The sequence below is a fragment of the Lithobates pipiens genome, unplaced genomic scaffold (genome assembly GCF_037356315.1).
Source record: "Lithobates pipiens isolate NorthernLeopardFrog02 unplaced genomic scaffold, aLitPip1_a1.2 Scaffold_8, whole genome shotgun sequence".
In the NCBI taxonomy this organism is placed as follows: Eukaryota; Metazoa; Chordata; class Amphibia; order Anura; family Ranidae; genus Lithobates; species Lithobates pipiens.
The window spans coordinates 129,207,558-129,234,347 of NW_027507903.1; the positions used below are offsets into that span (position 1 = coordinate 129,207,558).

Genomic DNA, 26,790 nt, shown 5'->3' on the forward strand with positions numbered 1-26,790 from the left:
CTTTTATTATATACGTTTTAATATTTATAGACGCCTACCTCATACATGCTCCTGAAGAGTGGAAGTCGCCACGACACGCGTCGAGCCAATAGATGCCCTTTTCGCTTATATTACATAACCGCCATTAACTACCTTACATACCAATTGGATTGTCCCAACTAATCAGGGCTACATCCATTTATCATGGAGACATGCTTCAATGAATTTGGTCATCTATAATGTTTACAGTAAGAATTATATTATATTATGGGATTATGAGCCAACAGTTGCCCCCTTATTATTATAATTGCATTATCTTATATAACAATTGGATTTTACCGATCAACCAGGGATATAGTTATTTCTTATGGAGACATGCCTTAAAATGAATTTGTATTTTTACAGTATTTACAGTATGAAATATGATATTTTTATATTTTATATACAATTGAACCATTGAATGTCAATTGAGGTCATATAATGCTTTCATGTTAGGTTTTTAGTTCTATTATTTTAGGTTCCTTGCAATTTTCATTGTTATTGTGTTATTTCCCGGGGTGCATGCCTCATATAAAGTCTCAGCTTTTTTCTTTTTTGATCTGAATCCTCAGTTTGTGCACCGAGACTCAGGAAAAGCCACAAACCCTATCTGTAGACAGAGTAAAATCCCATACCACCTTAGTGTTTTAGCTTGTTGTAAGCTCGAGAGGAGCAGTCTTCTCCACCTGGATTTTGAAGCAGGATGTCCTTTTGTGTGGTCCTGCCAGTCTGTCCTACATAAACTATGCCATTTACATAGCTCTGACAACGCTCAGACAATTAAGAGGAATCATGAACGCAAATGTACAGGAAAGCCACACATGTGCAGATGAACTGCAGGGACTTCTCAGGACCGGAAGCCCTCTGCCATATTCTACATTTGCAGCATAAAAATAAATCAACTTTTTTTTAAAGTATATTTAAATGTGTTTGGGGAAAAAGGCAACCCTGGACAGGCTACAATTGGCTTCACCCACCTTGAACACACCTACTAAAACCAAACTTTCTAAGCCCATTTCCACCTTTCATTTAACACGTGGCACCACAAATTCCCACACACACACAGTCATATTCTTGTTTTTCATCCACACATAACTCTATGTCCCCTAAATATTTCATACTCATATCCCATAGTCTAACACCACAACTGCTGGAGGCCGCATTCTGCCCCAGGACACTTTCAGACCACAGTCCCTACTGGATAACTCTGAGCATCCCAATTGATAAACCACCAAGAACTTGGCGTTTAAACCCATTCTGGCTCTCACACCTACCGGAAGATGATGAGCTTGAGAACAAATTTAAACTGTACTTTACGGAAAATTATAACTCAGCATCACCCTGTGCAGTATGGGACACATTTAAGTTATTTGCTCGCGCAATGTTAACTACAGGCATTAAGATTAAGGCAGATTCTGCTATTGCCCTCGGTAAGGCGATGGCGGATTTGTCCGCCTCTGAGTGAGATTTTGCCACCGCTCCGACTCCTGCAAAGGCCAACATACTCAAACTGCAAACTAGAGGAGCCACTCAACTCCAATTTCAAAAAGCAAGACAAACACTCTTCTTTTCTAAGCAGAAAATGTTTGAACATGGGGAGAAACAGGCAAGTTATTGGCATACTGTTATTGTGCATAGTGAAGATAGATCCCGGTGGTAATTACATTACATGGCCCCGGAGGATAACAAATCACAGACCCAAACTACAGTAACTTCCATGTTCAGAGACTGCTGACTTATACAAAACAACAGCTCCCACTGAGACAGAATCAATGTCCCTCTTTTTTGAGGGCATCGCTCTTCCGCAGCTGGCCAAAGAACAAATCGACCTCTTGGAGGCACCTCTTACTATGGACGAAATCAGGACAGCCATAGCTAGTTTTGACAGGTCTAAATCCCCAGGATCGGACGGACTCCCAATTGAATTCTATTCCCAATATAGCGACACACTCATCCCTAAATTACTAGCTTTATACAATCATCTCTTTGAGTCCCGAGTTCTACCCCCATCCATGACAGAGGCAACAATAGTTCTGATTCCTAAACCAGGGAAAGACCCAGGAAACCCAGAGTCTTACTGCCCCATATCCCTGTTACAGGTTGACATCAAAATACTAGCCAAAGTTTTGTCCCTTAGGCTTAATCAGGTCATCCTATCATTAATTCACATGGACCAAGCAGGCTTCATACCTGGTCAGAACACCTCATTTAACCTTAGGAAACCCTATATAAATATACAAGCCACACATGAAGGGGTTAGATCACGAGTAGTAGTGACTAGACACAGCAAAAGCTTTCGACTCGGTGGAGTGGAGATATCTCTGGAGATGCTTGGAGGGCTATGGTTTCGGTCTCAAATACATTAAGTGGGTCCAATTACTGTATCAGGCACCAACGGGCAAGGTGATGGCTAATGGGTGGCAGTCTCGAATGTTTGACCTCAGTAGAGGCACAAGACAGGGCTGCCCTCTATCCCTGCTGCTATACGCCCTAGGGACAAAATCCCTTGCGATATCCATCAGAGCAAATCTGGAGATTAGAGAACTGAGAATGGGCGCCCTAATTGAAAAAATTTGTATGTATGCAGATGACATTACTATACCTGGATGATTCAGGCCCATCTCTGCAAACTGCACTCCACACGATCAAACAATTTGAAATATTCTCGGGGTTGAAAATGAACTGGGACAAATCTCAAATCCTGCTAATTGACAGCTTCCCACCCCCGGAATCCCAAGCCAGTCTACCATTACAATGAGTTAATGTCATCAAATACTTAGGGATACATATATCTAGATCCGCTGCGGATTACATTTCCCTAAACATAGAACCTTTTCTCTCCTTGGTTAAAACAAAAGTAAGGATCTGGTCTTGGCTCCCACTGGGGAACTGGGGTCGCATAAGATTAATTAAAATGGTCCTACTTCTTAAGATACTTTATGTACTATGGCATACCCCAATATACCTCCCCCTGAAATATTTAAAATCTCTGGAGGCCTTTTTAAAGCCTTTTGTGTGGGGAGCCAACAGACACAAATTAGCGTGGCAAACTCTTAAGAATCCAACTGAACTGGGAGACACTGCTCTCCCCAACTTCAATTTATACTACATTGCATCACAGTTGCCACAGCTATTCCACATAAATAAGATGGATGGCGAGAGAGATTCCTCGCTCTCCTATGTCCAAAGTGGGCACAACACACCAAAGACCCAATATGTGTGATAGGATTGGGCTCACAAGGGTTGGAACAAGGGGAAAATAGGCACACCACATTATATCAATATAGGAAAATATGGGACTTAGCCTCCTCTAAACTTGACATTCCATGATACAATGACTACACACCGCTATGGCATAACAAAAACTTACCAGAGTTCACCAAAATACAGGACACAAGTGTATGGTCCAGGCAGGGAGTGTTTTATTTTCACCACATACTAAAAGATGGATGCCTTAAAACCTTTGACTCACTCAGACGAATTTCTAATCCAAAACCGAATGTTCTTTAGATTTCTACATCTCAATTTCCAGAATCAGTGCCATACTCTACCCCTAATGTCATTATGGCAGTGATCAAGAACAGAGATCCTCACAAACTAATCTCGGCATTTTACAATATGCTATCCACCCCAATCTCTACCAAAATAGCATATGATCTGAAACCCAGGTGGGAGAGAGAAGTGGGCTCAATAACTGCAAGGCAGTTTCTCCCAAACTATCACAGCTCTATATTCTGCATATGGCATACCTCACACCCCTTAGAGTGGCAAGATACAAACGCACTCAATCCACAACATGTCTGCTGTGTGGACTGGAGGCAGGCACTTTTTTTCATCTGATCTGGCTTGTCCCAAGATACAGGGTTTATGGAAGCACGTTGTGACATTTCTGCATGACACCATGGGCTCACCCCTAGCATTAGATCCAAAACAGTGCAGTGCAGTAAAAACACATCTTTCTTCATAAATTTTGGCCACAATTTATACTGCTACATATCTTTGGTAAAAATAACCCAAATTAGTGGATATTATTTGGTCTTTGTGAAAGTTAGAGAGTCTACAAGCTGTGGTGCAAATCATAAAAAATTGATCACGCCTGATGTACTGGTGGCTTATGTCATTTCTTGCGGCCCGAACAAGCCAGGAAAGTACAAATACCCTCCAAATGACCCCTTTTTTGAAAGTAGACATTCCAAGGTATTTAGTAAGAGGCATGGTGAGCTTTTTGATGTCATTTTTTCCCACAATTCTTTGCAAAATTAAGATTTGTCCCCACAAAATTGTCATTGTAATAGGTTATTTCTCTCACATGGCATGTGTAAACCACAAATGACACCCCCAAAATACATTCTTCTACTCCTCCTGAGTATTACGATACCACATGCGTGGGACTTTTCCACAGCCTAGCCACTTAGAGAGGCCCAACATGCAGGGAGCACCATCAGGTGATCTAGGAGCATAAATTACATATCTAACTTGTTGACTACCTATTACACTTTTGAAGGCCCTGGAGCACCAGGACAATGACACGCAACACTGATGACACTGATGTCACCAATGACACGTGACACTGATGACAGATGGCACCAATGACACGTGACCCTGATGTGGCACTGATGACAGATGGCACTTATACGTGGAACTGGGGACAGGTGGCACTAGGACAGATGGCAATGACATGTACTGTGGGCACTTTATTTTCCTTTTTTTTCACACTCACCTCTGCAGCCGTTTGTCTCTCCCTCCTCACACGCTGTCTGTATGATGAGAGATGATCTCATATATGTTTACATATGAGATCATCTCTCATTGGAAGCTCCGATCGCGCTGTAAACGGCCGCTGTGATTGGCCATTTACACCGATCTGTCACTGGCTGTGTCCAAGGGACACAGCCAGCACAGAATTTCTCAGATGCGCGCTCGAGGGAGCGCGCATTGCAGAAGTAAACAGGAGGACATCCAGGGACGGCCTCCCGGCAATTGGTGTCCATGCTGTGGTCGTCTTTCAGCTATAGCGCGGGCGCCTAGTGGTTAAATTATAGTTAAGATATAGTTAAAGTAAGTTCCAACTGTACGTTATGATGTGAACCAGACATTTTTATTGTTCGCACAGATGGCAGCCCGGCTGTGCGAAATCGCGTACCTGTGCTTGACATGCAGTGATTGGATTTGATTCAGAACTGATCAGTCATCAGGTCCAGGTCGATGATTTATAGCCTGGACCTGCTGATCAGTTCTGACAAATGGCAAAACACCCTGTGCCTGTGTAATGTAAGCACAGGCACATGAAATTATGCAATCTCCTCTGCTGGAGCCCTTTCCAGTTCCAGCCTGAGAGGAGAGAGCAGCAGACAGCAAGTAAAGTAGTACACTGACACCACAACACACAGTTAGGCACATCTAACCCCCCTGATTGTCCCCCAGTTAAAGTGGAGGGTTTTACTTCCTATTTTTCCCCCCTAAAAGCATAATGGGCTAGTCTGCATCGCACTTACCTGCAAACGAAGCCCGTAATATCCCCACTGGTGGCCACATCCATCTTCACCCCTCTTCCTTCCATGGCCATGGACTCCAGCTCATCACTCAAGCACACGGGAGCCGCCAGTCATGGCACGGGCCCTTTAGAAACAAACTTTCTTCAGTGTGCATACGCCAATGACGTCGGTGCAAGCGTATATGGTAAAAATCTCCTAAATCGTGCAGGTTTAGGAGATATTTTCAGTACCTACAGGTAAGCCTTATTTATGGGCTTACCTGTAGATAAAAGTTGTGCAACTAGGTTTACAGCCACTTTAAGGCTGCTTTCACACTGGGGCGGGCGTTGATGGTAAAATGCTGTTACTTTTAGCGGCACTATTCGGCCAGTAGCGGGGTGCTTTAAACCCTTCTAACGGCCGAATAAAGGGTTAAATGTGGGGTTAAATGTGCCCATGTAGTGGCGCTGCTGACGCGCTTCGCAGGCACTTTGGCAGTGGTGCCCATTCATTTTAATGGGCATGAGCGGTGCATACACTGCTCAAAACATACTGCTTGCAGGAGAGGCGTTTTTTTAGGAGCTTTAACGGGCACTATTTTTAGCCTAAAAGCACCTGGAAAATGCCTCAGTGTTACCAAGTACAGTGTACAGTTTTTTTTTTTTTTTACTGATCACTGTATTGGTGTCACTTGTGATAGAGTTGGGGAATAGATGGCGGATACCTTGAACCTAATAAAGTTTTAACCCCCTGATCACCCACAGTTAACCTTTTCACTCCCTGTCACAGTGTCATTAGTACAGTGTACAGGTCTTTTTTCTGATCACTGTATTAGTGTCAGGGGTGATGCCAGTTAGAGTCAATCCCAGAAAGCGTCAGACTGCCCGCCACATATTCACCAATACATTTTAAACCTTTGATTGCCAGTAACACACATTACATCTCCATTACTAGCATAGTCTGAACGGATCAATATCTTTGATCCGATCAGAACTATACTAGCGGTCCCCAATAGTATAGTGTTCCCAAAAACGCAGTGTGAGCAGGATCACCCCTCCGCCCTCCCCAAACAAGTGCAGTATCAGTAGATCATGGTCACTTCCAATACACAGCACACGGCATTGTTAGTAAAGTCAGGCCTGATCTCTGCTAGCACTAGCAGTTAATTTTTTTTGTAGCGGTTCAAACAGTCCTTGACAACCAAGTGCTTTTTTACCTAGTCACACTAGGTACCTGTAAATTTATTGGTCAAAATGTCAAACGAAAGGTACACTAGTGCGGATGAGAGCAATGGGGTGTCTTTACTGTCAGATTCAGGCTCAGTAGTCGAACCTGTAGAGCAGTGGCACCCTGAAAGATAGCTCTGACGACATAGTAGAGGGTCCCTTCTAAGGTCAGGCGTACCTGAACTCGATCTTCTGTTCTGAGGTGCTACAATCTCATGATTCTCATATGCAGCAGAGTGCCGCTCTACCTTCTGGTGAACTGGCGAGCACCAGTGGTCTAGCACATCCTGGTTGTACACGAACCAACACTGCAGTAACACTTGGTGACGTGGCGAGTCCCATAAGTCCAGTTCAAGCTGGAGCGGTGGCTAGCACAAGTAGTGCCCCAAAGCCACCAAGAAATCAAACAGGACCGTAGAGCCCACAGTGCCCTTGCAAACCCCAGATTGGCAGCCCACCACTTCTGCAGTTCCAGTACTTCCCAATTCACTGGCCAACCTGGAATTCAGGTGGAAACAGCAGATTTAACACCCCTTGTGTTTTTTTTTGCGTTTTTTCATGGAAGATCTGTACAGGTCTATTGTGGACAAAAGCAGATTATATGCTAATTAATCGTCGCAAAGTTTGACCCTTGCCAGACACTTTGCATGGAAACCCATCAAGGTTCCCAAAGTTAGGACCTTTCTGGGCCTATCCCTCAACATGGGCATTACTAAAAAGAGAGTTGTAGCCATATTGGTCCACTGACCCAATTCATCAGATGCCCGTGTTCCCTGCTGCCATGGTCAGGACTAGATACGAGCAAATATTATGGTTTATTCACTTCAACGACTATGAACTCTGTCATCCTCGGGGTGACCCTGAATATGATCGGCTACACAAAATTCGGCCTCTCGTAAACCACTTCAACCAAAAATTTGCAGCCTTGTATATCCCCCACCAAGATGTCTGCATAGATGAGTCCCTGACTAAGTTTTCTGGCAACCTTGTTTTCAAACTGTTTCTCCCCAGCAAGAGTGCCAGATATGGGGTCAAAATGTATAAGCTCTGTGACGGGGGAACAGGCTATACATGGAGTTTCCTGATTTAAGAGGGAAAAGATAGCAGCGTAGAACCCCCCCAACTGCCCAGACTATGTAGGGAACAGCAGCAAAATTGGGACTAGGTGTCACCCTTCTTTGGAAAGAGGTACAATTTATATGACAAATTTAACACAACCGTGCCACTTTCTAAGACACCTCTTTGAATTTGGAAATGGCGAAAGTGGCACCATCTAATCGTGTCTTCCCCCAGCGGCTTGTAAATGGCTCAATTAGACAGAGGGAGAGAGCCTGCTAGAGGTGTAATGAATTGCTTGTAGTGAGGTGGAAGGACAAACAAACGTTTTTGTTCTGACTTTTATTCACGCAGATACAGCAGTCCAAACTGCAACAGCGACTGGTGTTGTTGAAAAGCCCCTCTGTGTCCATGACTACAACTTTAATATGGAAGGGGTGGACTTTAACAACCAGAGGATGGGGCAGTACTTAGTTTCCCGTAAAGGGCAGACGGTGGGGTTAAAAAAAGTGTCAGTATACTTATTCCAATTGGCTCTGTACAAAGTGTCAGAAAGAAGTGGATCCTTCCTAAAAATTACAGGAAGAGATAACAGCTCTTTTTGTGCATTAAAATAAAAAATCAAAAAAGTGTTTTTTCCCCCTGGAAAACAATGTGTTTGGGGGGAAAAAAAATAAAAATAAAATCGCTGCACAAATAGTGTGGAAAAAATAAAAATTGCAACACCCACCATTTTTTTTGTAGGGCCCCCGTTTAAAAAAAAAAAAAAAAAAAACAGGATTTTTAAAATTGCTTACCTGTAAAATCCTTTTCTTTGATGTACAGCAGGGGCCACAGAGCCATAGTAGCTAGGTTTATAGGCCACCAATAGGTGATGGACACTGGCACACCCTAAGACCAGAAGTGCACTCCCTATATAACCCCTCCCACTACTGGGAGTCCTCAGTTTTGTAGCCAAGCAATACAAGTGTATACCAAGAAGGGAGGGACCTCTGTGTACACTGATGTACAAAGAAAAGGATTTTACAGGTAAGCTGTTTTAAAAATCCTGTTTTCTTTTCATACATCAGGGGACACAGAGCCATAGTAGTTACTATGTGGGATGTCCCATAGCAATGGCAACTGGAGGGAGGGAGACAGCAAAAAAGTAGGGCAAAAAAAGAGGCTAGAGGACTCATACTGCAGCCTGCAGTACACTATGCCCAAAGGCAATATCCTCATGACCTTTAAAGCGGGGTTCCACCCTAAAGTGGAGCTTCCGCTCATCGGAACTCTCCCCCCCTCCGGTGTCACAATTGGCACCTTTCAGGGGGGAGGGTGGTGCAGATACCTGTCAAAGACAGGTATTTACACCCACTTCAGGGCATAGACTCCCACGGGAGTCTACGCCTCTTCCTGTCCCTGCGCGCTGTCTGCTGGGACACACACGGGTCCAAGAGACAGCGCGGACAATTCCTATTGCGCTGCGTGACTCGCGCATGCGCAGTAGGGAACCGGGAAGTGAAGCCGCAGCGCTTCACTTCCTGATTCCCTCACCTAGAATGGTGACGGCAGCAGCCGAGAGCCGAGCGATCGATCTGCCTCGGCTGCCAACATCGCTGGACCCCGGGACAGGTGAGTGTCCATTTATTAAAAGTCAGCAGCTGCAGTATTTGTAGCTGCTGGCTTTTAATATTTTTTTCCACAGTGCAATCCCGCTTTAAAGCGGGAGTCCATCTTTTTTTTTTTTAAAAGCCAGCAGCTACAAATACTGCAGCTGCTGACTTTTAAAATAATGACACTTACCCGCCCAGCGCGCCCGTGATGTCGGCACCTGAAGCCGATCTCTCGATAGTCTCTCGGGTGCTGCCGCCGCCATCTTGGGTATGGGAATCAGGAAGTGGAGCCTTTCGGCTTCATTTCCCGGTTCCCTACTGCGCATGCGCGAGTGGCGCTGCGCAATAAGGATGGTCCCCGCTGTCTCTGGGATCCGTGTGTTTCACAGCAGGCAGCGGGGGACTTCGGAAAGGGGCGTAGATTCTGCAGAAAGGGGCGTACCTTCTGCAGAATCTACGCCAGAAGTGGGTGCAGATACCTGTACTGTACAGGTACCTGCAACCCCTCCCCCCTGAAAGGTGCCAATTGTGGCGGCGGAGGGGGGGGAGGATTCCAATGAGCGGAAGGTCCACTTTAGGGTGGACCTCCGCTTTAACATCGATTTGATAAAATCTGGAAAATGTATGAACTGAAGACCAAGTTGTGGTCTTACAGATCTGAGCCATAGAGGCCTGATGATGCACCGCCCAAGAGGCCCTGATCGCCCTGGTTGAGTGTGCTTTAACATGAAAAGGAGGAATTTTCTTCTTTAAGCCGTAAGCTTGAACAATCACTTGACAAATCCATTTGGAAATAGTACATTTTGATGCTGCCTGTCCCCTTTTTGGACCTTCCGGCAGTACAAACAATAAATCTGTTTTGTGAACCTGAGCAGTCGCCTTTAAATAGACTCTGATTGCTCTTACTACATCAAGGGAATGTAGTGCCTTCTCTTCCCTAGATTGAGGCTCTGGGAAAAAAGGAGGAAGAATTATATCCTGGTTTAAATGAAAACCTATCACCACTTTTGGCAGGAATTCAGGATGAGGACACAAAGATAGGATTTTTTTGTACTCACCGTGAAATCCTTTTCTCTGTAATTCACCGACCGACACAGCTCCTCTCATAACCATTGGGTTGTTATGCCCCATTACTAGGAGATACTAGGCATTAGTTGTAATACAACACTCAGAACTCTTAGTTCTGCCCAGGGGGGCGGTCCCTTTGGCAACAACCCTCCACCCTGCCATGCAGTCATTAGTACGTCAACAAGCAGTATATCAAAGAGAAAAAGGAGGGGTGGGTGCTGTGTCGGTCGGTGAATTACAGAGAAAAGGATTTTATGGTTAGTAAAAAAAATCCTATTTTTTTTCTATATTCACCGACCAACACAGCTCCTCTCAACTATTGGGACATCCCCAAGCAGTGCCAAACGAGGGGTGGGAAAACAGCATAAAAACTTCATCCACCAAGGCAAGTGGGAACTAGTGAAACTTTACCCACAAAAAAACAACAGTGCATGGAGAAATCCACCACAAAACTAGGGTACCCTCAACAGCAGTGACTACCCACAACCGCACAAAAAACTGCGGAATGTAATGCAACAGCGCATTAACTTAACAGTGTTTACTGTGTTTTTATCGAAAAACCAGGAAAAAAGGAAATATATTGCATATTCAATTGCAACTATACGGCCGCCTGAAAAACTTTGCGGCCAAAACAGGCATCAGCCGATGCACTGATGCCTATCGTGTAGAACTTGGTTAACGTATGGACAGACTACCAGCTCGCCACTTTACACACCTGAGCGACAGACGTTTGGTGTTGGAAGGCCCAAGATTTTCCAATTGCTCTTGTGGAGTGGGCCGTGACCGGAAAGGGGGCACCTGCCCCTTCAAGGCGTAGGCTTGTACTACAATCTGTCTGATCCACCTGGAAATGGTGGCCGACGTGACTGCCATGCCTTTCTTGGGACCAACCACCGAAACAAACAGCGAGTGACTTCCAAAAGGGAGCAGTGGCAAACAAATACACCTTCAGAGCCCGAACCATGTCCAGAGTGTGAAGGACCATCTCCTTAGGGTGCTTCGGCTTAGGACACAGAGATGGTAATACAATGTCCTCATTGATATGAAAAGCCGAGACCACTTTTGGTAGAAAAGACGGTTGGACGCAACACCCCCTTATGCTTGTGGATAACCAGATAGGGCGACTTGCAAGACAAGGCCGCCAGTCCCGAAACCGTCCTGGCCGATGTGATGGCCACTAGAAAAACCACTTTCTGGTAAAGAGTCAACAGGAGAATCTCCCTGATATTTTCAAACGGCGGTTTTTGAAGCACCGATAACACCAGGTTCAAATCCCATGGGGGTAATGGTGGACGCACCGGAGGGACTACATGTCGTACCCCCTGAACAAAGGTACTCACTAGTGAGTGAGATGCCAAGGGTCGCTGAAAAAAAGACAGCCAAGGCTGAAATTTGCCCCTTAATGGTGCTGAACGCCAATTTCTGGTCTACTCCTTGCTGAAGAAACAGCAGGATCCTGGATATAGAAAAGGAGCACGGATGCCATCCTTTCTCCTCACACATGGAGATGTAGGCCTTCCAGGTACGATGATATATCTTCCCAGAAAAAGATTTCCGTGCTCTTAACATAGTTGGGATCACCGAGTCTGACAGACTCCGGTTCCTCAACACATGGCTCTCAATAGCCATGCCGTTAAAGCCAGCAATAGTAAAGCAGGATGGAGAATCGGACCTTGAGACAGAAGGTCCTCCCACAACGGTAGTTGCCAGGGAGCGTCTGCCACCACAGTATTACTAGGATCCCCTCGGCTTTCACTCTGCGAAGCAGATGTGGTAACAGTTTCAGTGGAGGAAGGGCGTAGATCAGCTGGTACTGATCGCACGGAGCCACCAGCGGGTCTGACGCATCTGTCCACGGATCTCTTGTCCTGGACACTTTTTATATAAGAGATGAACCATAAAGAAAAGCATCAAACTTTCCAATAGCATTGCCGCCAACATCCCAAAACGTGTAAATAGAAATATCCCCCAACAAAGAGATCACAGTACCCCCCCGGGAAAAGCGGGACTTTTAAGGCAGACCAAAATAGGAGTAAAAAATATATTACAAATTTATTCACAAAAATGATACACAAAATAGTTTTACAGAACAGTATAAAAATCCATACATATATCAATGTGTGGAATCATACATATAAGGTTTCATATATGGTTTCATAATGTGAACTCCAAAACACCTGACTTGTTTCAGGAAAACATTCCCTTCTTCCGAGGCATATCTAAGGAGAACAAAAAGCTGTAGTCATTTATTTATAAATGAACAAAAACAACTGAGAATAAATCTCATATCAAGAGTAAATAGTTGTGTGTATATATATATATATATATATATATATATATATATATATATATATATATATATGTGTGTATGTATGTATGTATGTATGTATGTATGTATGTATGTATGTATGTATATCAAAGATGTTATCTGCCAGAATTATTGATAGATCGCCCCACGGAGATGCACAGCCAGAAAGTGCTAGGGACCCATAGGTGGCCCGCATCAAACCCGCACATAGGTCTTACATTATGCTGTTGGGGGAACAAACAAACAATCTCCATGTGTGATGTGAACGTGCTTGTTCAACTGCATAGACCTCACACGTGGAGACTGTTCCCCCAACATAATATAAGACCTATGTGCGGGTTTGATGCGGGTCCCTAGCACTTTCTGGCCATGCTTCTCTGTGGGGCGATCTATCAATAATTCTGGCAGATAACATCTTTGATATATACACACACACACACACACACACACACACACACACACACACACACACACACACACCTATTTACTCTTGATATGAGATTTATTCTCAGTTTTGTTCATTTACAAATAAATTACTACAGCTATTTGTTCTCCTTAGATATGCCTCTGAAGAAGGGAATGTTTTCCTGAAACATGTCAGGCGTTTTGGAGATTGCATTATAAAACTATATATGAAACCTTTGATGTTGTGCAAACTATATATTTATATGTATGATTCCACGCATTAATATATGTATGGATTTTTATACTGTTCTGTAAAACGATTTTGTGTATAATTTTTGTGAATAAATTTGTAATATATTTTTTACTCATATTTTGGTCTGCCTTAAAAGTCACGCTGTACCGGGGGGTACTGTGATCTCGTTAGGGGATCTCTCCATTTTCTTGTCCTGGACACGATCTTAGCACCTTTCGATTGAGACGGGAGGCCAGAAGAGCCATGTCTGGTTTGCCCCACCTCAGGCACAGTAACCTGAATACCTCCGGATGCAACGTCCATTCTCCTGGGTCCAACATCTGGCAACTCAGATAGTCCGCCTGCCAGTTCGCCACTCCCGGGATGTAAATGGCCGACAGGGCTGGTACGCAACGCTCTGCCCACCGAAGTATGTGAGCGACTTCATGTGCGGCGGCTGAGCTTCTTGTTCCCCCTTGGTGATTGACATATGCCACAGCTGTGGCGTTGTCTGACTGGATTCTGATCGGACGCCCCTGAATTCTCATCGACCATGTGGAGAGGCACAGCCTGATCGCTCTCAATTCAAGCAGATTGATCTGCAACTTGGATTCTTCTGTCGACCAGAGGCCCTGAGCTGACTCGACCCCCATCACTCCACCCCAGCCGTATAGGCTGGCGTCTGAGTGATCACGGTCCACTTCATAGGTAGGAACGATTTCCCGGACCTCAGCCACCAGATCAGGGAATCCCTGAATAACTGGCTCACCTGAATCCGTTGATCCAGGGACAATGGAGATTTGTCCCATTTTGTCAAAATCCCCTTCTGCAGGTGTGGAACTGGGCATACGGTACTGCCTCGAAGGAGGACACCATGAGTTCCAGGACTCGCATGCAGAAACGTAGCGACGACCACTTGCGGTTCATCAGCAGTTTTGCAGCGGCTCTGAGAGTCTGCAGCTTGTCTGAAGGGAGAAAAACTCTTGCATCCATGGAGTCCAGCAGCAAGGCTAGGTACTCCAAACGCTGAGTCGGTACAATCACTGACTTTTTTAGGTTCACCAGCCACCCAAATTCCTGCAGGGTCTGTATGGTGATTGCCACATCCTCCTTTAACTCTGAGGCAGAAGATGCTCTCAGGAGGAGATCGTCTAGGTATCCCACGATTGCGATCCTGCGTTGCCGTAGCAACGCCAAAACAGGAGCCAATACCTTGGTAAAGACTCGGGGCTGATGCCAAACCAAAAGGGAGAGCCACAAACTGGTAGTGGGCTTACCTGACTGCAAATTGCGGAAACTTCTGATGCCGGAGGCATATGGGTATGTGCAGGTATGCATCCTGGATGTCTAAGGATGCCAGGGAGTCCCCTTGATAGAGTGCAGCGACTACTGAGAAAACTGATTCCATTCTGAACCTCTGTACTTTCACAAAGTAATTGAGGGCTTTTAGATCCAAGATTGGACATACCCCTTCCTTCTTGGGGACTACAAACAGGTTTGAGTAGAACCCCTAGAAACATTCCGATTCCGGAACAGGTACTATCACACCACGACTCAGCAGGTCCCTTACCGCCCCCAAGAGGGCCTCCCGGCATACCGGGAGTACGGGTATGCTGGAGGGGAAGAATCTGTCTTGAGGCCAAGAGAGGAACTTTATCTTGTAGCCGGAGGAAATCAGATTGCAGACCCATTGGTCGGACAGCCGAGAGGTCCACCGGGCTGCAAACTCCCAGAGGCAACCCCCCACTCATGTTGCGGATGGGGGCAAACCTTCATGCGGTAGCACTTTTGCTCGCAGGCTTGTTAAAATTGCAGTTCCAGGGATGCTTTGGTCCTTCAGAGGTCATCCTGTCGGGCTGGGGACATTTGGTCGAAGCTCCGGGCAGACGAAAAAGCTGCGAGTGGAAAATGAGGGCCCTTGCCTACGGCGTGGCTCCTTAGCCTTCCTGGCCTGTGGGAGTAGAATACTCTTACCACCTGTGGCATTTTTAATAATGTCATCCAAAGAGAATCCAAAGAGCCGGTCGCCAAGGAAGGGAAGATCCTTGAGGGCTTCTTTGGATGCCTGGTCAGCAGACCAGCATTTTAATCAAATCAGGTACCTCAGCATCACTGCGGACACTAAAGCCCGGATAACAGGGCCGCGTCACAAACATACTTAAGGCCTTGCACTAATTGTTCTGCTAGTTTCACGCAGACAGGAGAAGCCTGTTCTCCCAGTTTGTGGTGCAACAGTTTTGCCCACTCAGTGTCTGTGACACAAGTGCGGATGCCAGTACTGGTCGCATGGTTGACCCCACAACCGTAAACAAGGAACGAGCCACTGCCTCGGCCTTCCTGTCCATGGGGTCCTTAAAGCGTAGCTCCACCCGATTTAAACATATAATCTAAAATGCATATACTATTTTTTTTTTTTTTACAGTACCTTTTTTTTTTCTGCTGACATGCTGGACTTCCTGTGCGGATATGGGCGGGGATATTGCGGCTATTTCGCAATATCCCCTATCCGCATGGTCTCCTGGGAGCTTGCGTCATAGTTCCCAGTTGTCAGTGCAGCGGCCTGAGCTGTTGTCTGCGGTCCGAATTGAAGTCACTGCGCATGCGCGAGATCGGAAGAACAGCGCGCAGTGCATGCTGGGACCAAAGTGACACTTTATCCCAGAAGAGGATGCCTGTGGGCTTCACATGCCCACAGGCAAGGTGAAAACCACAGAACAGATGCTATATAACTTCATTTATATAGCTAAAATCGATATGGTAAAGACTTATAAAATGGGACAAGTGAGTCATTGCATTTTAAAAAAAAATCAACAAAACAACGATTTAGGCAGTGGAGCTCTGCTTTAAATGCAGGAGTCCCCTCTACAGGGATTGTCGTTACTTTCTTTAACCTGGCTACTGGGGGGTCCACGACCAGAGGAGCCGACCATTTTTTTTTAGAAGGCTCTTCTCAAAGAGTTAACGTACCGCCATGTATTTGGGGACTGAAAAGGTCCGTTGCGGTCGACCCCATTCCTTGTAAATGAACTTATCAAAATAAGTCAGATACGGGAACATCTTAGGTGAACGGGCTGGCTTACGGGACCCAAAAGGGACCGCTACATCAGCATAGGGATCTGCTGGCTCCTGAATCTTCAGGATACCACGCACAGCTGTGATAAGTGCGCCAACAAGTGTTTTGCAAGGACCCGGACTCATCCTCACCGTCCGAACGGTCCTGGTTGGCATCATCTGAAACGACAGAGCAGGGGTTACCAGCCTCAGCAGGGCCCCAAGTCTGCGTCAGAGCTCTCCTCAGAGGAGGGGGAGGCGGGGGGACTAGGGGCTGCTTTTTAGCACCTTTGCGTCCATGCACCGCCTCCATCTTGGCAACGAACGAATTGAGGACCGCTGACAAAGCATCCAGGGGCACTGCACATTCTGCAGGCGAACTGGTTGCAATTGCCTGGATTTCGGGGGAAGAAAAAACAGTTTTTGAAGCCATGCTGACCCTACCCTGTCTGCCCCCTGATGGGGACTTAGGACAGTGATGGTCCCACCCTCCTAACTGCTGCTGGCTGAGGGACTCTTTCCCGCAGGACTCACCACCCTGACTGGTTCTGCGCTGTCCAGCTAGTAGTGCCTTTGTTCCTTGTCAGCTCCCAGGTGCATAGGAGATCATGCTGTGTCATCCAGAGCTGCTGCGTATGCCGCTGAAACCGAGCTAAAACGTGTTCAGGCTCAAAGAAAATGGCAGCCGAGCACCCAGTATAAGGACATAAAACACAGGAAAAATGGCCGCCGGACTAAAGGAAAACATGCTGCTCCTAGAGACTAACCAAAAAATGTGCTCAGGCTTCAAGAAAACGTCCGCCGAGCATCCAGTATAAAGGACAAAAACACAGGGAAAATGGCTGCCAAGCTACAAGAGAGCATGCTGCTCCTTGCCCTCACTTATGATGGCCGCTGAACACTGAAATATCATGAGGGACAGTGACAGAGAACGGCGGTGAACAGCGCTGCAGGGATCACAGACACAGCCTCAGCAGACACCCCCAGGGAGAGAAAAAACACATCAGGGCACAGCCAGTATGCTCAGCCCCCCCCCCCCCCGGTGAGACACACCGCATGTACATGTGACACACCGCTCAGCAGCCACATGCAGCATCCCCCACAGGAGGGGGAGGGAAGATAGAGACAGGGAGAGAAGAGAGGGAGAGAAGAGAGGGAGAGAAGAGAGGGAGAGAAGAGAGGGAGAGAAGAGAGGGAGAGAAGAGAGGGAGAGAAGAGAGGGAGAGAAGAGAGGGAGAGAAGAGAGGGAGAGAAGAGAGGGAGAGAAGAGAGGGAGAGAAGAGAGGGAGAGAAGAGAGGGAGAGAAGAGAGGGAGTGGTGAGGGAACCCTGAATCGACCTCCCAGGGAATGCCCAGCTGCTCAGCCCCACCGAGGCAGAGAGCTGTACTTACCAGTCCTGCAGAGCTGGGAGACATTCCATCACAGACCCACTCTCCGATCAGTACGGGGTGGCTGCTGGCCACGGCACACTGTGCCGCAGACATCAGTAGCCCGGAGCATTAAAGCTCACCGACCACCTCTGGTGCCGAGGTAAGTCGTGGCCGACCCAGCGCGTAGCTCTGGACTGCACACGCTCGCTGGCAAGACTGGGGAGACTACAAGGATAAGAGTATCCAGCCTGTCACCCAGCCGGCTGTTGATAGACGATGACAGGATCTTTAGTCTTGTGCAAAAAGCAAAGCTTCTGCAGAAAAAAAAACCCGGACCGATGGGCCCGCAGGGTTCCCAGGTCCTTCTACACTAGGCAAAATAAAACGAAGGCTGCATGGCAGGCTGGGGGGGTTGTTACCTAAGGGACGGTCCCTTGGGCAGAACTTAAAGTTCTGTGTTTTTCATAACACGTCTAGTCTTCTCCTAAAGGTGCTGTAACAACCCAATGGCCAAGAGAGGAGCTGTGTCGAAATTATGATTTTCTATTTCGAAGCATAGAAATTTCTGGTGAGCGGGAAATATTGGCACATGGAGATATGCATCCTTGCTATCGATTGAAGCCAAAAACTCCCCTCCTTGCAGGATGGAAACAACCAATCGGATTGTCTCCATGCGAAAGGATTGGATATTTAAGTGCCGATTCAGATCTTTGAGATCTAGAATGGGTCTTACCTCTCTGTTTGGTTTTGGAACCATGAAAAGGTTTGAATAAAAACCTGTACCCTGTTCCTCTAAGAGACTCTGATTTCACCAGCTGGGATAATAGATGATCCAGAGCTAGAAAGACTTTTTCCTCTGGATCCCTGGGAACATTTGATCTTAGAAAACCAGGAGACAGAAGTTCTCGGAACTCTAGTTTGTAACCTAGAGAAACTGAAGAAGCCACCCATCTGTCTTGACATTGTTGCTGCCAGATCTTTGAAAATTGTAGAAGCCTTTCCCCCACCCAAGCGAGCGGGGGCGCCCCTTTATAAGGAGGCTTTAGTATTCTGCTCTGTGGGCTTTCTGCCCCAAGATCTCTTTTGATCCTGGTGCTGCCCTTGGGGGTCTTCCCCTTGAACCTGACGGTTGAGGCCGTCAAGACTGCCTAGAGGCTGGTTCCCCTGGCACAAGTGAGGAAGCATGTTTAACCGGTTCCCGACCAGCGCACGACGATGTACGTCGACAGAATGGCACGGGCTGGCATATTGGCGTACATGTACGTCCAATCTTCAATGCCGCCCTGCCATCGGGAGCACGCCGCCACCGGCGCACTCCCGTGCTGGTCGGGACCCCCGTGAGTCCGGTCGCGGGACCCGCGGACTCTATTGCCGCGGGCATACCCGCGATCGTCTCACGGGACGGCTGAATGGAGGAAATGCCGTGTAAACAGCATTTCTCCATTCTGCCTAGCAACTAGTGACGCTGATCTCTGCTCCATGTGATTGGAGCAGAGATCAGTGTTCACTAAATGAAAGCCCAACCCCCCCACAGTTAGTAACACACCCCTAGTAACACTTAACCCCTACACTGCCACCCACTGGTTAACCCCTTCACTGCCAGTGTCATTTACACAGGAATCACTGCATTTATATAGCAGTGATTACTGTATAAATGACAATGGTCCCAAAAATGTGTCAAAAATGTCCAATGGGTCCCCCACAATGTCGCAGTCACAATAAAAATCGCTGATCGCCGAGTAAAAAAAAAAATAATAAAAAATTATTAATAAAAATGCTATAAAACTATTCCTATTTTGTAAACGCTATAACTTTTCCGCAAACCAATCAATAATAGCTTATTGCGATTATTTTTACCAAAAATATGTAGAAGAATACGTACCGGCCTAAACTGAGGGAAAAAAATGTTTTTTTTATATATTTTTGGGGGATATTTATTATAACAAAAAGTAAAAAATAATGTGTTTTTTTCAAAATTGTCGCTCTATTTTTGTTTATAGCGCAAAAAATAAAAACTGCAGGGGTGATCAAATACCACCAAAAGAAAGCTCTATTTGTGGGAAAAAAAGGATGTCAATTTTGTTTGGGAGTCACGTCGCACGACCGCGCAATTGTCAGTTAAAGCGACGCAGTGCCGAATCGCAAAAAGTGGTCTGGTCTTTGACCAGCAAAATGGTCCGGTCTGTAAGTGGTTAAAGGATAAATGTTTAAACTACTTCTTCACTGGTAAAAGAGAGCTTTTTCCATTAGAGATCCTTTGGATGTATTTATCCAGCCGTTCACCATGAAAGGGGAAACTGGTCAAGAGTTTTTTTTTTTTTTTTTTTTTTTTTTTTACACACAGTGCTTCGGCTGAGACTCTGTGGCATAAGCTTCTAATGTTGGGCATAAAATGCCAAGAGAGTTCAAACCCCGCCCAAAGATCCCTTTTTGGAAAGTAGACACCCCAAGCTATTTGCTGAGCGGCATGTTTAGTCCATGGAACAGTTTATGTTTTTCCACAAGTTTCAGGAAAATTACAAAAAAAATGTTTTTTTACACAAAGTAGCCACTGAAATTATATATTGCTCACACATGCCATGGATATATGTGAAATTACACCCCAAAATACATTCTGCTGCTTCTCCTGAGTAAGGGATAACACATGTGGGACTTTTTGGCAGTACAGGACCCCGAAAAACAATCACCGCCTTCAGGCTTACTTCCTCACTACCTATCACAATTTTGGAGGCCTTGAAATTGCCAAGATAGCACAACCCCCAATGACACCTTTTCGGAAAGTAGACACCCCCCAAGCTATTTGGGATTTTGCTTACCGAGTTCTAGATTTAACCTGCGTTCCATAACCAATCTCCTTTTCTTCCCAGATATCTTCCTCTTCATCATCAAACTGTTGGATACGCTCATTGCAGCAGGCTTCAAACAGGGCAGCGTTAGGCTGAAAATAATGTAAAAAAATCATCATCTTAGGGAACTATTCCCTATGACAGAGATAGCAAACCTTGGCACCCCAGATGTTTTGGAACTACATTTCCCATGATGCTCAACTACACCGCAGAGAGCATGAGCATCATGGGAAAGGTATTTCACATATGGGGTGCCAAGGTTTGCCATCACAGCCCTATGATAACTCACAAGACAAGCTTCTCTGTAAACAAAAAATACACAAGCTTTGGCATCAGGAATTAACGTTAACCACTTATGCCCCGGACCAATTGTCAGCCTAAGGACCAGAGGTCTTATTACAATTTCGCACTGCACTGCTTTAACTGGTAATTGCGCGATCATGCAATGTTGTACCCAAACGAAATTTGCGTCCTTTTCTTCCCACAAATAGAGCTTTCTTTTGATGGTATTTGATTGCCTCTGCGATATTTATTTTTTACGATATAAAAGGAAAAATACTTTTGTTATAAGAAAAATCGAATAAACTAAATTTTAGTCAAAATGTATTCAGCCACATGTCTTTAGTAAAAAAAAATGTCAATAAGCGTATATTTATTGTTTTGCGCAAAAGTTATAGCGTCTACAAACTAGAGTACATTTTCTGGAATTTACACAGCTTTTAAATTTATGACTGCATCTCATTTCTTGAGGTGCTAAAATGGCAGGGCAGTTCAAAACCCCCAAAATGACCCCATTTTGGAAAGTAGACACCCCAAAGAAAATTGCTGAGGGGCATGTTGAGTCCATTGAATTTTTTTTTTGTCCCAAGTAATTGAATAATGACAAAAAAAAAAAAAGTTTAAAAAAAGTTGTCACTAAATGATATATTGCTCACACATGCCATAGTTATATGTGAATTTGCACCCCAAAATATATTCTGCTGCTTCTCCTGAGTACGGGGATACCACATATGTGGGACTTTTTGGGAGTCTAGCTGCGTACGGCACCCCGAAAACCAATCACTGCCTTCAATATTTCTAAGGGTGCAAATTTTTGATTTCACTCCTCACTACCTATCACAGTTCCGAAGGCGATAAAATGCCAAAATAGCACAAAACCCCCCCAAATGACCCCGTTTCGGAAAGTAGACACCCCAAGCTATTTACTGAGAGGCATGTTGAGTCCATGAAATATTTTATATTTTGCCACAAGTTGCAGGAATATTAAAAATTGTTTTTTTTTGTTTTTGCACAAAGTTGTCACTAAATGATATATTGCTCACACATGCTATGGGCATAAGTGAAATTACACCCCAAAATAAATTCTGCTGCTTCTCCCGAGTACAGGAATACCACATGTGGGGGACTTTTTGGGAGCCTAGCCGCGTACAGGACCCTGAAAACCAAGCACTGTCTTCAGGATTTAAATATAAATCGCTACCAAAAAAAAAACGTAGCGATCGCAGGGATCAGGCCTGACTCAGCGAACGCTGCAGTTATGCGTTTAGTGTTTTGTAAGTGACAGTGATCGATCGATACTGCACTTGGGTGGGCTGGGCGGAGGTGCAAAACGCAGGTGCTAGCAGGTATCTGGGCTGATCCCGCTAACAATGCATTTTTTTGGAACCCTAAACTGCTGGGGACGCTAGTATAGATCTGATCAGTTCAGATATTGATCTGTTCAGATTCTATACCACTATGGGAGGTGTACAATTTGCGCGTGGGTGTTAGCGGTACTGACACTAACCTAGCGCTGCCTGGGGCGACGCAGACCCTGACCCTAAAACCTAATTGATATTACCCGCCGGGTGATCAGGGGGTTAAACCTTTATTGGATAATAAATGGTGGGTGCCCTGATGCTATAAAAAGCAAACTAACCAGAGTCATCCGTAACACTTATACGGTGATCACTGGTGAAAGGGTTAACTAGGGGCAATCAGGGGGTTAAAATCTTTATTAGGTAGTATATGGGGGTCCCTGACGTTCTATAAAAAACCTGACGGGAAACCTAAATAACTAACTGGCTAACCAGCGTCACCAGTGACACTTATACGGTGATGGCTGGTGAAAGGGTTAACTCTAGGGGCAATTAGGGGGTTAAAACCTTTATTGGGTAGTATATGGGGGTACCTAATGCTATAAAAACCTGGCGGTGAACATAAAAAATAACTAGCTACCTAGCGGCACCGGTGACACTAATGCAGCGATCAGAAAAACGATCGCCTAGTGACACTGGCAAAAGGGGGTGAAAGGGTTACCTGGGGGCAATCAGGGGGTTAAAACCTTTATTAGGTAATATATGGGGGTCCCGGACGCTATATAAAAACCTGACGGGGAACCTAAATAACTAACTGGCTATCCAGCGTCACCAGTGACGCTTATACGGTGATCGCTGGTGAAAGGGTTAACTCTAGGGGCAATTAGGGGGTTAAAACCTTTATTGGGTAGTATATGGGGGTACCTAATGCTATAAAAACCTGACGTTGAACCTAAAAAAAATAACTAGCTACCTAGCGGCCCCAGTGACACTAATGCAGCGATCAGAAAAATGATTGCTTAGTGACACTGGCAAAAGGGGGTGAAAGGGTTAACTCTAGGGGCAATCAGGGGGTTAAACCTTTATTAGGGGGGGGTAGGGGGCTACCCTGGACCTAACACTAACTGCCCTGACACTTTTTACTGTCACAACTGACACTAAATGCAGTGATCAGTAAATAAATGATCACTGCAATCAGTGACACTGACTGGGGGGGGGGGGGTGCCTATGTGTACCTACATGTCAGTGTAGTGTTTGTTGCACTTACTATGTGTTCTCCTCGCAGTCTGGTTAAAAAGACCGCCCCGAGGAGAATGACATCACTTCCTCCCTGCCTGTGTTTACACTACACAGGCGGGGGAAGCTTCTCATTCGCCAGGAGCGATCGAGAGGGGATGGCCAGAAACTAACGGCCATCCCCTCATCCCGGATTGCTCCTGAAGCTAAACGGACCACCGCTGCCAGCGGGAGGGGGTCCGATCGGACCCCCCATCCGCTGGAAGGCAAGCACGTACATGTACGTGCTTGTGACTGTCGGTGCCATTGTGCCGACGTACATTTACATGCGGTGGTCCTTAAGTGGTTAAAGCACAATAAAAAAGGCAAGACGGTTTTACTTTTTTTTTTATTCTGGATAGTGGAGGGGGATTAGAACACCTTTCAGTTTTTATCGATTTCTGTGTCCCATTTAAGGAGACTCACCCTCTCTTTCTGTCCATTTACCGTTATCTTTGAAAGTGAAAGTAAACGTGAAACAAAAAAATCCCAAACTTTGGGTTGTCCCCAGAAAAGTAATAGAGGGGAACTCTTCCAATGGGGACACTAGTTCTGATTCCCTTAATTTGCAGGGATTTCCTCTCACTTAAGGGGTTGGCTACGAGACCGAAAGTGAAGGTAAATCTCCCAAACACAGATAGCAAAAAATAAACAGGGGTTAGGACCATCCCTAACTATCCAAAATTAAAGTTTTGTCTATTGGTTTACTTTAAATAGTAAAGCTTCACCCATTCCTTTATAGGGCCATGATCATTTGTACTTTTCATTGTGCTTCCTGGTGTGTTTAAAGTCAATAAGCTTGATCACTTAAAGGGTAATTCCACTTTCGGGGGGGGGAGTGCAAATAAAAAAATAATATATAGTGTATATGAGAAAGTACCCTGGGGGGGGTTTAGCAGCAGGATAATTAAAATGAGTGAAAATGCTACTTATCCTGCTGCTAAACCCCCTCGGGGAAACTTTCCCATATTGTACCATTTGGTGTGTGCAGTACCACCACCTCTCTTGATATGTGTCTTTCCCGTGCTAGATAGTGTATAAAAGTGTGACACAAGATATCTTGTAATTGAATGTTATTAAAAGTTGCCTTTCCTTTTCAATCTTCAGTGCTGTAATTATCTGTCAAATGCAACGCTATACGGCTACTTGTCGGTGTTCTGTACACAGAATGCAGAAAGTGTACAGAACGGCTCTCAAAAATGTAATTTCCTCCTTGTGCGATTGTTTACCTGATTTTCCCAGAAGTCTGCAAGAAGATACAAATCAGATTTTGACCATCCCTTGCAACAAAAATGTATTTTTTGGTGAGATATTCCCAAAGGAAAATCACATCTAAAAAGGGATGCTAGGTCTCAAAGGTTCAGAGAACAGTATCACAAGTAAATCCGCATAAGCTAAGTTCAGCCCTCAGGCTGAGGTCTAGGTTTCTTCCGGTCTTGCCAAGCAGACACTGAAGTTGGTGCCTCAAAGATCCTGATGAAGCTATGCTTGCACATAAGTGCAATTTGTTGACTGTCACATCATTAGACACCTGTGCTCAACTTCCCTATGAAGCTTCACTACTAGCAGGGGAGCTCCAGGAATCTGAGTGTCTGTTGACAGGGATATGCAGCCAGCAGTATAGAATGGCACCTGATGGGTCTGTCAGTGGTGAATGCTGCAGGCACGTGAAGAGATCCTAAACCCAGCACTTATCTACACCATACAATTCATCCAACAACTGGGAAACAAGTTCTGAGGTGTATGAGCTGGAGCCGTTTGGAAGTTCAGACCATCACCTTCCCCTCGTGATCATTGAGATGATTGCTGAATAGAACACTCTGTGGATCTGTCGGGGTTTGGTTAGACCGGCTCGCTCCTCACTTTACCAATTACTCAGATACTGACGATTGTACTGAATGTGTGAACTTAACACTTCGGATGATATAGGGAGTGTACCTGCTATATGCAACCATTATCCCCTTCCCTGCCTATAATGCAGCAATACATGAGCCCAATGGACGGCATGCAATGACCAGTTATTTAGTGCTTCTATATTGGCTCTTTTCTTTATTCAGCTATACTGGCTTTACACATACGCTTGTCTACTGTGACCAAACATATAGCCATATACTGGACTTTGCAGTTCAGTCTGCTGCATTTGTGCAAGGCTAATGGAACCATTATCCAGCTTGCATGATCTATGTTGGATCAAAAGGGGATGTGAAGGGGAGCCCTGGGCCCTATGTGAAATACACATCACGGCATTTAACCAGATTTTGGTTACATTGTAATGGGGGGGTATTGCACCAACCTGTGTATCTCACAAAGGGATTTTGTCCGGACGTTTATAGGAGTGGCATTTTAAGACTGGTGATGGAACATACATTGTGATATACCGTGTTGGTTATATCAGTTATTACACTCGTTATTTGTTAAGTTTTTGATACATTAAATATATGTTTATTAAAAGCAAGCCTAGTGTTTGCCTACATTAACCAATTTGTTACTCCCTATGGCAGTGATGGCGAACTTTGGCACCCCAGATGTTTTGGAACTACATTTCCCATGATGCTCATGCACTCTTCAGTGTAATGAAGCATCATGGGAAATGTAGTTCCAAAACATCTGGGGTGCCAAGGTTCGCCATCACTGCCCTATGGGATCTTTACTTCCAAGAGGGCGCAACTCTTTTTGCATATATACAATTGGTTAGCAGGCAGAACAACAGACATATAGGTATTTGAAATGTGGTAAAATAGACCATCTCCACACCCACCATTTTTAATGTTTTTTTTGGTCTTGGTGTCTCAAAGAAGTGCGTCTCATTAACAATTTTTAATTTCACTGGATACAGTTCAGTGTGAGATGTTAAAGACATGCAGACAGTGCTTGGGATCCAAACATGCTGTATTTCAGCTAAAAAAATTACATTTAAGAATATGCAGACTCTTAGTTTTGTGCTTTCAGGGTTTGTCCACAGATAATGTCTTTATCCTTGTTATGGAGACGTTTGAGCAGAAACGATCTAGGAGGATCTCCTAGCAGAGATGGACAGGAGGGAACCCTGTGAACTCTCTCTCCACAGAGAAATATTGAGTAGGATGCTCTATCCCAAATGTGGTAGCCAGACAGTTTTCAATAAAATCAGCAGGGGATTTGCCTTTGGCTCTCTTCGGTGTATCTTAATAACCCAGGGGTCAATTCTTATATAGTCTGTTTTCCATGTCTTGTACTTGAAAGTCACGATTAGCCAAATCTGGCGGCAACAGCATTTATAACATGTCATGTTTGAGTGGGAAACTTTTC

General features: G+C 45.2%; 1 protein-coding gene across 5 annotated transcripts in view; it reads right to left on the bottom strand.

Annotated features, from left to right (window-relative positions):
* PPP6R2 (protein phosphatase 6 regulatory subunit 2) overlaps positions 1–26,790 on the bottom strand; it is a 232,444-nt gene that overhangs the window by 64,019 nt on the left and 141,635 nt on the right. For all 5 annotated transcript variants that reach the window (XM_077473575.1, XM_077473574.1, XM_077473576.1 and 2 more), the window contains one exon: positions 20,621–20,742. In XM_077473575.1, coding sequence (XP_077329701.1) covers positions 20,621–20,742 — 122 coding nt within the window. The remainder of the gene's footprint in view (positions 1–20,620; positions 20,743–26,790) is intronic.